The 13,466-nt window shown below is 41.8% G+C and overlaps 1 protein-coding gene across 1 annotated transcript; it reads right to left on the bottom strand.

Annotated features, from left to right (window-relative positions):
• Positions 1–5,216: 5,216 nt before the first annotated feature.
• On the bottom strand, positions 5,217–5,741 carry LOC147973362 (secreted RxLR effector protein 78-like). The gene has a single exon (XM_087524655.1). It carries the CDS (start codon positions 5,739–5,741, stop codon positions 5,217–5,219), a length of 525 nt encoding a protein of 174 aa, XP_087380781.1.
• Between the last annotated feature and the right edge of the window lie 7,725 nt (positions 5,742–13,466).

The raw sequence follows: 13,466 nt of genomic DNA, 5'->3' as shown, positions 1-13,466 counted from the left end.
CACCTATATTAAACTCACGCTTTTGTATCCTTTTGTCATGCCATATTTTAACTTTTTCTTTAAACAACTTGGCATTTTCATAAGCTTGGGTTCTCCATTCATCAAGTGAGCTAATATCAAATAACCTCTTCTCACCGGCAAGTTTAAAATCATAATTGAGCTCTTTAATAGCCCAATACGCCTTATGTTCTAGTTCGAGAGGCAAGTGACATGCTTTTCCATAAACCATTTTATACGGAGACATACCCATAGGATTTTTGTATGCAGTTCTATAAGCCCATAATGCATCATCAAGTTTCTTGGACCAATTCTTTCTAGACCTATTAACAGTCTTTTGCAAAATTAATTTGAGCTCTCTATTGCTCAACTCTACTTGACCACTAGACTGAAGGTGATAAGGAGATGCAATTCTATGATTAACATCATATTTAGCAAGCATTTTACGGAAAGCACCATGAATAAAGTGTGAACCACCATCAGTCATTAAATATCTAGGGACTCCAAACCTCGGGAAAATAACTTCTTTAAGCATTTTAATAGAAGTGTTATGATCAGCACTACTAGTTGGAATAGCTTCTACCCACTTAGTAACGTAATCAACAGCAACTAGAATATGTGTGTATCCATTAGAGGCAGGAAAAGGTCCCATATAGTCAAAGCCCCAAACATCAAACAGTTCAATAACAAGTGAATAATTCATAGGCATTTCTTGACGTCTACTAATATTACCAATTCTTTGACATTCATCATAAGACAAGACAAACTTACGGGCATCCTTGAAGAGAGTAGGCCAATAGAAACCAGATTGCAATACCTTATGTGCAGTTCTATCTCCAGCGTGGTGTCCTCCATAAAACTTGGGATGACACTTGCGTAGGATCTGTTCATGTTCATGCTCAGGTACACGTCGTCTAATAACACCATCTACTCCTTCTTTATAAAGATGTGGGTCATCCCAAAAGTAATGTCTCAAATCATAGAAGAACTTTTTCTTTTGTTGGTATGTGAAGCTAGGTGGTATAAATTTAGCAACGATATAATTAGCATAATCAGCATACCATGGAGTACTATGAGAAGTACTTACAACATTTAATTGTTCATCAGGAAAGCTATCATTAATAGGTAGTGGGTCATCAAGAATATTTTCTAACCTAGACAAGTTGTTTGCAACGGGGTTCTCTGCTCCCTTTCTATCAACAATATTCAAATCAAATTCTTGTAGCAAGAGAACCCATCTAATAAGTCTAGGTTTAGCATCTTTCTTTTCCATAAGATATTTAATAGCAGCATGATCAGTGTGGATAGTTACTTTAGAATCAACAATATAAGATTTGAACTTATCACAAGCAAATACAACTGCTAAAAGCTCTTTTTCAGTAGTAGCATAATTTCTTTGAGCATTGTCTAGAGTCTTACTAGCATAATGAATAACATTTAATTTCTTATCAACTCTTTGCCCTAGAACAGCACCTACAACATAATCACTAGCATCACACATAATTTCAAAGGGTAAATTCCAATCAGGTGGCTGAACAACAGGTGCAGAGACTAATGCTTTCTTAAGTATTTCAAATGCTTGTACACAATCATCATCAAAGACAAATGGTATATCTTTTTGCAATAAATTAGTCAGAGGCCGGGAAATTTTTGAGAAGTCCTTAATGAACCTCCTGTAAAATCCGGCGTGACCAAGGGAACTTCTTATACCTTTGATGTCCTTGGGACATGGCATCTTTTCAATAGCATCAACCTTGGCTTTATCAACTTCAATACCTCTTTCAGAAACTTTGTGCCCCAAGACAATACCTTCATTAACCATAAAGTGTCACTTTTCCCAATTCAAGACAAGATTAGTTTCTTCACATCTCCGCAAAACTCGATCAAGATTGCTCAAGCAATCATCAAAAGAGGAACCATAGACGGAAAAGTCATCCATGAAAACCTCACAAATCTTTTCACAAAAGTCAGAGAATATAGCCATCATGCATCTTTGAAAGGTAGCAGGTGCATTACATAAACCAAAAGGCATACGTCTATAAGCAAAAGTACCAAAAGGGCATGTAAAAGTAGTCTTTGATTGATCTCTAGCCGACACAGGTATTTGTGAGAAACTAGAATAACCATCTAGAAAGCAATAGTGTGTATGTTTGCATAATCTTTCTAGCATTTGATCAATAAAAGGTAAGGGGTAATGATCTTTCTTAGTATCTTTATTTAATTTGCGGAAATCAATTACCATCCTATAACCTGTGATAATTCTTTGTGGAATCAATTCATCTTTATCATTAGGAACAACAGTAATACCTCCCTTCTTAGGGACACAATGGACAGGACTTACCCACTCACTATCAGCAACGGGATAGATTATACCTGCCTCCAGAAGCTTTAGTATTTCTTTTCTTACCACTTCTTTCATCTTAGGATTCAGACGTCGTTGAGGATCACGAACTGGTTTGGCATCTGCTTCCAAATTTATTTTATGTTGACATAGAGTGGGACTAATGCCCTTAAGATCATCAAGAGTATATCCAATAGCAGCACGATGCTTCTTCAGATTTTCCGATAATCTTTCTTCTTCATGCTCTGAAAGGTTAGCACTAATAATAACATGATATATCTTCTTTTCATCAAGATAAGCATATTTAAGATTATTAGGCAACAGTTTGAGCTCAAACACGGGATCACCCTTGGGTGGAGGTGGATCCCCTAAAATTTCAACAGGAAAATTGTGTTGCAGAATAGGTTCCTGTTTAAAGAATACTTCATCTATTTCCCTTCTTTCATTCATGAACATAAGTGGTAAGTGACATAAAGTGAGGTATTCTCTGCAAGTACTGAAATAAGTGGTAACAGATAGTTTGTGATAAGATAGATTGTAACGAGCAACAAGTAACAAAAGTAAATAAAATGCAGCAAGGTGGCCCAATCCTTTTGTAGAAAAGGACAAGCCGGAACAAACTCTTATAATAGGAAAAGCGCTCCCGAGGACACATGGGAATATCGTCAAGCTAGTTTTCATCACGTTCATATGATTGGTGTTCGATACTTTGATAATTTGATATGTGGGTGGACCGGTGCTTGGGTGCTGTTCTTACTTGAACAAGCATCCCACTTATGATTAACATCTATTGCAAGCATCCGCAACTACAACAAAAGTATTAAGGTAAACCTAACCATAGCATGAAACATATGGATCCAAATCAGCCCCTTACGAAGCAACGCATAAACTAGGGTTTAAGCTTCTGTCACTCTAGCAACCCATCATCTACTTATTACTTCCCAATGCCTTCCTCTAGGCCCAAATAATGGTGAAGTGTTATGTAGTCGACGTTCACGTAACACCACTAGAGTCTAGACAACATACATCTTATCAAAATATCAAACGAATACCAAATTCACATGACTACTAATAGCAAGACTTCTCCCTTGTCCTCAGGAACAAACGTAATTACTCACAAAGCATATTCATGTTCATAATCAGAGGGATAATAATATGCATATAGGATATGAACATATGATCTTCCACCAATTAAACCAACTAGCATCAACTACAAGGAGTAATCAACACTACTAGCAACCTACTAGCACCAATCCCGGACTTTGAGACAAGAATTGGATACAAGAGATGAACTAGGGTTTGGAGATGAGATGGTGCTGGTGAAGATGTTGATGGAGATTGCCCTCTCCCGATGAGAGGAGCGTTGGTGATGATTTCCCCCTCCTGGAGGGAAGTATCCCCGGCAGAACAGCTCTGCCGGAGCTCTAGATTGGTTCCGCCAAGGTTCCGCCTCGTGGCGGCGGAGTCTCGTCTCGAAAGGTTCCTTCTTATTTTTTTCTCATCGAAAGACTTCATATATGAGAAGATGGACGTCGGAGAGCCACCAGGGGGCCCACGAGGTAGGGGGGCGCGCCCTAGGGGGGGCACCCCCATCCTCGTGAGCAGGGTGTGGGCCCCCTGGCCTTCATCTTTGGCGAGGATTTTTCTTTATTTGTTTTAAGATGTTCCGTGGAGTTTCAGGACTTTTGGAGTTGCGCAGAATAGGTCTCTAATATTTGCTCCTTTTCCAGCCCAGAATTCCAGCTGCCGGCATTCTCCCTTCTTATGTAAACCTTGTAACATAAGAGAGAATAGCCATAAGTATTGTGACATAAAGTGAAATAACAGTCCATAATGCGATAAATATCGATATAAAAGCATGATGCAAAATGGACGTATCAGTTTCCTCTTCCGAATCACAAAACGGGCACGCGTCTTGGTGCGGTAAACCCCTCCTGGCCAACCGGTCCGAGGTCCAACGCCGATTCTTAAGGGCCAACCACGTAAAAAGCAACATTCCAACGGTGCCCAAGATTTCCACATCAGCTTCGATGTTGGCACCTCCTCACGTCCCCAAAACCTGCTTGCATACGCTGATCTCACGGTGAACTGGCCATGTGTTTCCCAGTACCAAGATACCACGTCCTGCTCCTCCACACGCGGCTCCCACGCTTCCAACCTACTCCACAACTCCAGGAACTGCCGCAGCGTAGCCTCATCAATGTTCGGACCGACAACATGTGTCCACCCTCCATTAGCTGCGACCTGACCAACCATGGTTCCTCGTCTGATCCTTGTCAGAATCCTCTTGTACAAGTCTGGGGCCAGCTCCTGCACCCTCATGCCATCCAACCACCTGTCCTCCTAGAACAAGGTTGTCCTCCCGTCCCTAGCCTCGACTCTAGTTGCAGTCCGGAAGAGTTGCATGGACTCCTTGGGCACTTCTATAGTGAATTCGCTCCATGGTCTAGAAGTATCAACCCGTTCCAACCACGACCACCTCACTTGCATGGCGACGTTCAACCAGTGCAGGTTAGGAATGCCCAGTCCTCTTGCCCACTTCAGTGCACACACCGACTCCCAGGCTACCGCGCAATTGCCACCATTTGCCTCGGCCTTCTTGCACCACAGAAAACCCCTGCACACTTTGTTCATGGCCGGAATTGTCTTCATTCGTAAGTCCAGTGCCATCATCGCATGTATTGGAATAGCACACACCACTGACTGTAGAAGTGTCAACCTCCCACTCTTTGGCATTACGCTGCCCTCCATTTTGATAAACGATTTGCCAAGTTGTCCACCAAGTATTGTAGCTGTCCTGCCGTTTGTTTTCTTAGGGAGAGTGGTAAGCCGAGGTATTTGATAGGAAACGATGCCACCGGGCATCCCAATTCTTGGCTCACCCAAGCCATGGTATGCTCATCGCATCTGATCGGTAGAGCAGCTGACTTGCGCCCATGTTGATATGCAATCCTGAAGCTTCCCAAAACATGGCGAAGATTGCCCTACATGCTGCCAAGTACACTTGATTCGGACACAAGAAACGAACCACATCATCCGCGTATATTGACATTCTTTGCCTCATGACCGACGCTACCAGCGGCTCCATCACTTGTCGTAACACCGCAGCCTCAAACATACGTTGCAGCGGCTCCATCATGAGAATGAACAACATGGGTGACAGCGAGTCCCCTTGTCGCATTCCTTTGCAGTTGTATATGGTTTCTCCTGGCTCTCCATTGGCCATCACCTTTGTAGTCGACGTGTCAAGAATCCCACAGATCCAAGCTCTCCACTTGCGCCCAAATCCGAACTGATGTAAGACTTCCAACAAGAATGGCCATTGGACCAAATCAAATGCCTTTGAAATATCTAGCTTGAGTAGAACAACCGCATTCCTCAAAGCGTGTAGCTGCCTCGACATACCCTACACTAGCATGAAATTGTCGTGCAGGGATCGTCCTTTAACGAACGCACTCTAATGGTTTCCCACAAGATTGGGGAGCTCCACAGCCAACCTGGTCGAGAGGACCTTCTCGAAAATCTTAATGGCCCAATGCACCAAGTTTATGGGTCAGAAGTCGCCCACATCCAATGCACCCTCCTTCTTCGGGAGTAGAGACAATAGCGATCTGTTGATTGCCACCATGCCCCTCATGTCCTCCCGATACATACAATCCATTGCCCTCATGAAATCCACCTTAATGATGTGCCAGCACATGGCATAGAACCTTCTTGTAAATCCAGCCGTCCTTGATGCTTTGTCCATTGGCATCTCCTTGATCACCTTCTCCACTTCCTCAGGTGTGAACGGCTCCTCAAGCTGTGCCAGATCTCGTTGTGGTAAGTTGAGCCCTTCTAAGTTTAGTGCGTGTTGTCGTGGCTCACACCACCCAAAAGCTCGGCCATAGTACGCATCCACCGCAGAGGCCACTTCATTCTGACCCGAATAAATCTGCCCATTGTACCTGACTGAACGCAACACATTCTTCCATTGGCTGTGGCTAGCCTGCTGATGAAACAGCCTTGTATTACCATCTCCCTCGTGCAACTACAGTAGCCGAGATCTCTGCCTCGCTATCGAGTGCTCCAGTGAGCATAGACCAAGTAGTTTGTGCTTCAAGCACTTCCGCAGCTCCCTTTCCGCGTATGACAATACTCGTGACTCCATAGCGACATCTAGCCGCGTGATCACCTCCAAAGCGACGGCAATCTATAGCTTTACATTCCCAATCCACCGGTCACTCCACTTCTGCAATGCCTTTGCCATGGCCCTAAGCTTACAGTGTAACGTGAGGTAGTCATTTGAAGCTGGAGGGGTAGATTCCACGCTGTCTACACCGTCTCCATGAAACTTGCCGCCTTAACCCAAAAGGCTTTGCGTTTTAATCTCCACATTCATGTCCAACATCAATGGACAATGATTGTCCGAAATTGCTGTGCCCAGGGCCGACAGGAAACACATCGGGAATGCCTCATCCCACCCACTCATTCGAGATGAAAATGTGATCAATCTTCTCCATCATAGCATGGTGTCGTTCGTTCGACCACATGTATCAGCGACCATTTAAGTACATCTCATTCAACTCCGGCCTATTTAACTTGGCTCGCAATCTGCCCAACATCCTCCGGTTGATCAAGTCGTTGTTTTTATCTTCTTGCCTTGCAATGAGGTTAAAGTCGCCCGTTACTAGCCAAGGGCCTGTGTGTAGCTCTCTAATGTCCACAAGCTCTCGTAGAAATCCCACTTTCTCCCTGTCCTCTTGAGGTCCATATACACACGTAAGCCACCACTTCGTCACACCTGTAGCTTTCACAATTGCCGTTAGTGAGTTACTCTGGTAGTTTGGGTTTCATAGCCTGACTATTGTCTCGTCCCAAGCCACCAGAATCCCACCTCGCGTACCAACCGCCAGTACGTAGAAAAACTTGGTAAATTTATTTCCTAGACAATGTTGTACAACCGTTGCTGATATTTCTTGCAGCTTGGTCTCCTGAAGGCAAACAATGCCCAGGTTCGCCTCAATCACTACGTGCCGCACCGCATCTCTAGGTGCCGGGGCATTTAGCCCACACACATTCCACACAAGCATCCTTAGAGGTTGCGCATTCATGATCATGCCCTACCAAGTCCACAAATCCCCGCCCCTAGGCCACGGCGGTAGCAGACTAGATCGTGTCCAGCAACGATGCCGGCGGTGACTCCCACCTGAATAGGGCCAACACTGCTGCAATGTGAGCTTCCGAGAGTGGCCGATTGAAAAGCTTGAGGTACATCCTGAGAGCCTCCTCGGAGATGACCTCTCCCTCGTGATCCAAGCACAGCTTGCGGATGAGCACCTGTTGCTGCTTGCTGGCCCCATGCTTCACGATCCTCTCACTCCTCCGCGGTGTGACATCTAGCATCCGCTTCTTCTTGGGTTTGCGGGTTTGAACCCCATGCATGCGTGATACGTCCATTTTGCATCATGCTTTTATATTGATATTTATTGCATTATGGGCTGTTATTACACATTATGTCACAATACTTATGCCTATTCTCTCTTATTTTACAAGGTTTACATAAGGAGGGAGAATGCCGACAGCTGGGATTCTGGGCTGGAAAAGGAGCAAATATTAGAGACCTATTCTGCACAGCTCCAAAAGTCTTGACACTTCACGGAAGTCATTTTCAGAATATATAATAAATACTGAGCGCAATAAGTTCACCAGGGGGGTCACACCCTGCCCATGAGGGTGGGGGCGCACCCTACCCCCCTGGGCGCGCCCCCTACCTCGTGGGCCCCCTGGTGGCCCTCCGATGGCCATCTTCTGCTATATGTAGTCTTTCGATGAGGAAAAAAAATCAGAAGCCATCTTTCCGGACGAGACTCCGCCGCCACGAGGTGGAACCTTGGCGGAACCAATCTAGGGCTCTGGCGGAGCTGTTCTGCCCTGGAAACCTCCCTCCGGGAGGGGGAAATCATCGCCATCGTCATCACCAACGCTCCTCTCATCGGGAGAGGGCAATCTCCATCAACATCTTCACCAGCACCATCTCCTCTCAAAACCCTAGTTCATCTCTTGTATCCAATTCTTGTCTCCAAGTCTGGGATTGGTACCTGTGGGTTGCTAGTAGTGTTGATTACTCCTTGTAGTTGATGCTAGTTGGTTAACTTGGTGGAAGATCATATGTTCAGATCCTATATGTATATTAATACCCCTCTGATTATGAACATGAATATGCTTTGTGAGTAGTTACGTTTGTTCCTGAGGACATGTGAGAAGTCTTGCTATTAGTAGTCATGTGAATTTCGTATTCGTTTGATATTTTGATGAGATGTATGTTGTCTCTCCTCTAGTGGTGTTATGTGAACGTCGACTACATGACACTTCACCATTATTTGGGCCTAGAGGAAAGCATTGGGAAGTAATAAGTAGATGATGGGTTGCTAGAGTGACAGAAGCTTAAACCCTCGTTTATGTGTTGCTTCGTAAGGGGCTGATTTGGATCCATATGTTTCATGCTATGGTTAGGTTTACCTTAATACTTTTGTTGTAGTTGCGGATGCTTGCAATAGAGGTTAATCATAAGTGGGATGCTTGTCCAAGTAAGGGCAGCACCCAAGCACCGGTCCACCCACATACCAAATTATCAAAGTACCGAACGCGAATCATATGAACGTGATGAAACCTAGCTTGACGATATTCCCATGTGTCCTCGGGAGCGCTTTACATCATATAAGAGTTTGTCCTGGCTTCTCCTTTACTACAAAAATGATTGGGCCACCTTCCTGCACTTTATTTACTTTGTTACTTGTTACTCATTACAAATTATCCTATCACAAAACTATATGTTACCTATTATTTCAGGGCTTGCAGAGAATACCTTGCTGAAAACCGCTTATCATTTCCTTCTGCTCCTCGTTGGGTTCGACACTCTTACTTATCGAAAGGACTACGATAGATCCCCTATACTTGTGGGTCATCAAGATTCTTTTCTGGCGCCGTTGCCGGGGAGTGAAGCGCCTTTGGTAGGTGGAATTTGGTAAGGAAAAATTTATATATTATGCTGAAATTTACTGTCACTTGTTACTATGGAAAGTAATCCTATGAGGGGCTTGTTAGGGGTATCTTCACCCCGACCAGTAGAGCAAAGAGTTGCTCCTCAACCTACTGAACCTACTGAAAATGAAAATGTTTGCTTTGAAATTCCTTCGGGTATGATAGAAAAACTGCTAGCTAATCCTTTTGCAGGAGACAAAACAATTCATCCTGATGAGCACCTAATATATGTGGATGAAGTTTGTGGATTATTTAAGATTGCAGGTGTACCCGGAGATGTTATTAAGACGAAGGTCTTCCCTTTATCTTCGAAGGAAGATGCATTGACATGGTATAGGCTATGTGATGATACGGGGTCATGGAACTACAAACGATTGAAATTTGAATTTCATCAGAAGTTTTATCCTATGCATCTTGTTCATCATGATCACAATTATATATATAATTTTTGGCCTCGCGAAGGAGAAAGCATCGCCCAAGCTTGGGGGAGGCTTAAATAAATGTTATATTCATGCCCCAATCATGATCTCTCAAGAGAAATGATTATTCAAAATTTATATGCTCGGTTTTCTGATAAGAATCGCAACATGCTCGATACTTCTTGTGCTGGCTCTTTTATGACGAAGACTATTGAATTCAAATGGGATTTATTGGAAAGAATTAAACACAACTCTGAATATTGGGACATCGACAAAGGTAAGGAGTCAGGTATGACACCTAAGTTTGATTGTGTTAAATCTTTTATGGATACCGATGTTTTCCGTAAATTTACCACTAAATATGGACTTGACTCTGAGATAGTAGCTTCTTTCTGTGAATCTTTTGCTACTCATGTTGATCTCCCTAGGGAGAAGTGGTTTAAATATCATCCTCCCATAGAAGTAAAAGTAGCTGCACCTATTAAAGTTGAAGAAAAGACTGTCACTTATAATGATCCTATTATTCCTATTGCTTATGTTGAGAAACCACCTTTTCCTGTTAGGATAAAAGATCATGCTAAAGCTTCAACTATGGTTCGTAAAAGCAATATTAGAACTTATACACCTGCTGAGCAAATTAAAGTTGAACCTAATATTGCTATTGTTAAAGATCTCTTGTCTGATAATATTGATGGGCATGTTATTCATTTCCGTGATGAGACTGCTAGAATTGCTAAACCTTGTGCTAAGGATAAACCTAGATCTTTGGTAGGCATGCCTGTTATTTCTGTTAAAATAGGAGATCATTGTTATCATGGCTTATGTGATATGGGTGCTAGTGCTAGTGCAATACCTATTGACTTAGACAGAGAAATTATGCATGACATTGCACCCGCTAAGTTAGAAGATATTTATGTCACAATTAAACTTGCCAATAGAGATACTATTTCACCATTGGGAATTGTTAGAGATGTTGAAGTCTTGTGTGGGAAAACTAAATATCCTGCTGATTTTCTTGTTCTTGGTTCCCCACAAGATAGCTTTTGTCCCACTATATTTGGTAGACCCTTCTTGAACACTGTTAATGCTAAGATAGATTGCAAAAAGGATGTTGTTACTATTGGCTTAGGTGATATGTCTCGTGAATTGAATTTCTCTAAATTTTGTAGACAACACCGTGAAGAGGAATTTCCTAGTAAAGATGAAATTATTGGTCTTGCTTCTATTGTTGTACCTCCTAGTGATCCTTTAGAACAATATTTGCTAGACCATGAAAATGATATGTTTATGAATGAAAGAAGGGAAATAGATGAAGTATTCTTTAAATAGGAACCCATCCCAAAACACAATTTTCCTGTTGAAATCCTAGGGGATCCTCCTCCACCCAAGGGTGATCCCGTGTTTGAGCTTAAACCGTTACCTGATACTCTTAAATATGCTTATCTTGATGAGAAAAAGATATATCCTATTATTATTAGTGCTAACCTTTCAGAGCATGAAGAAAAGAGATTATTGAAAACTCTGAAGAAGCACCGTGCTGCTATTGGATATTCTCTTGATGATCTTAAGGGCATTAGTCCCACTCTGTGTCAACACAAAATAAATTTAGAGGAAGATGCCAAACCAGTTCGTGATCATCAACGGCCGCTGAATCCTAAGATGAAGGAAGTGGTAAGAAAGGAAATACTAAAGCTTCTTGAGGAAGGTATAATTTATCCCGTTGCTGATAGTCAATGGGTAAGTCCTGTCCATTGTGTCCCTAAGAAGCGAGGCATTACTGTCGTTCCTAATGATAAATATGAGTTGATCCCGCAAAGAATTATTACAGGTTATAGGATGGTAATTGATTTCCGCAAATTAAATAAAGCTACTAAAAAGATCATTACCCCTTACCTTTTATCGATCAAATGCTAGAAAGATTATCCAAACATACACATTTTTGCTTTCTAGATGGTTATTCTGGTTTCTCTCAAATACCTGTGTCAGCCAATGATCAATCAAAGACTACTTTTACTTGCCCTTTTGGTACTTTTGCTTATAGACGTATGCCTTTTGGTTTAAGTAATGCACCTGCTACCTTTCAAAGATGCATGATGGCTATATTTTCTGACTTTTGTGAAAAGATTTGTGAGGTTTTTATGGACGATTTTTCCGTCTATGGATCTTCTTTTGATGATTGCTTAAGCAACCTTGACCGAGTTTTGCAAAGATGTGAAGAAACTAATCTTGTCTTGAATTGGGAAAAGTGCCACTTTATGGTCAATGAAGGTATTGTCTTGGGGCATAAAATTTCTGAAAGAGGTATTGATGTTGATAAAGCCAAGGTTGATGCTATTGAAAAGATGCCATGTCCCAAGGACATCAAAGGTATGAGAAGTTTCCTTGGTCACGCCGGTTTTTATAGGAGGTTCATTAAGGACTTCTCAAAAATTTCTCGGCCTCTGACTAATTTATTACAAAAAGATATACCATTTGTTTTTTATGATGATTGCGTAGAAGCATTTGAAATACTTAAGAAAGCATTAATCTCTGCACCTATTGTTCAGCCACCTGATTGGAATTTACCTTTTGAAATTATGTGTGATGCTAGTGATTATGCTGTAGGTGCTATTCTAGGGAAAGAGTTGATAAGAAATTAAATGTTATTCAATATGCTAGTAAAACTTTAGACAATGCTCAGAGAAATTATGCTACTACTGAAAAAGAATTCTTAACAGTTGTATTTGCTTGTGATACGTTCAGACCTTATATTGTTGATTCTAAAGTAACTATTCACACGGATCATGCTGCTATTAAATATCTTATGGGAAAGAAAGATGCTAAACCTAGACTTATTAGATGGGTTCTCTTGCTACAAGAATTTGATTTGCATAGTATTGATAGGAAGGGAGCTGAGAACCCCGTTGCAGACAACTTGTCTAGGTTAGAAAATGTGCTTGATGACCCACTACCTATTGATGATAGCTTTCCTGATGAACAATTAAATGTCATAAATGCTTCTCACACTGCTCCATGGTATGCTGATTATGCTAATTACATTGTTGCTAAATTTATACCACCTAGTTTCACATACCAGCAAAAGAAAAAGTTCTTCTATGATTTGAGGCATTACTTTTGGGATGACCCACATCTTTATAAAGAAGGAGTAGATGGTGTTATTAGACATTGTGTACCTGAGCATGAGCATGAACAGGAACAGATCCTATGCAAGTGTCACTCCGAGGCTTATGGAGGACACCATGCTGGAGATAGAACTGCACACAAGGTATTGCAATCCAGTTTTTATTGGCCTACTCTCTTCAAGGATGCCCGTAAGTTTGTCTTGTCTTGTGATGAATGTCAAAGAATTGGTAATATTAGTAGACGTCAAGAAATGCCTATGAATTATTCACTTGTTATTGAACCATTTGATGTTTGGGGCTTTGATTATATGGGACCTTTTCCTTCCTCTAATGGATATACACATATTTTAGTTGCTGTTGATTACGTTACTAAGTGGGTAGAAGCTATTCCAACTAGTAGTGCTAATCATAACACCTCTATTAAGATGCTTAAGGAAGTTATTTTTCCAAGGTTTGGAGTCCCTAAATATTTAATGACTGATGGTGGTTCACATTTTATTCACGGTGCTTTTCGTAAAATGCTTGCTAAATATGATGTTAATCATAGAATTGCATCCCCTTATC

The sequence above is a fragment of the Triticum urartu genome, chromosome 5A (assembly GCF_056163025.1).
Source record: "Triticum urartu cultivar PI428250 chromosome 5A, HENAU_Tu73, whole genome shotgun sequence".
Taxonomy (NCBI): domain Eukaryota; kingdom Viridiplantae; phylum Streptophyta; class Magnoliopsida; order Poales; family Poaceae; genus Triticum; species Triticum urartu.
Note: the sequence above shows the minus strand (reverse complement) of the source record. Positions and strands in the feature narration are given on the sequence as shown.

Coding starts and splice junctions, on each gene's coding strand:
- LOC147973362 (XM_087524655.1), bottom strand. CDS start 5,741: ATGTCGAGGCAGCTACACGCTTTGAGGAATGCGGTTGTTCTACTCAAG.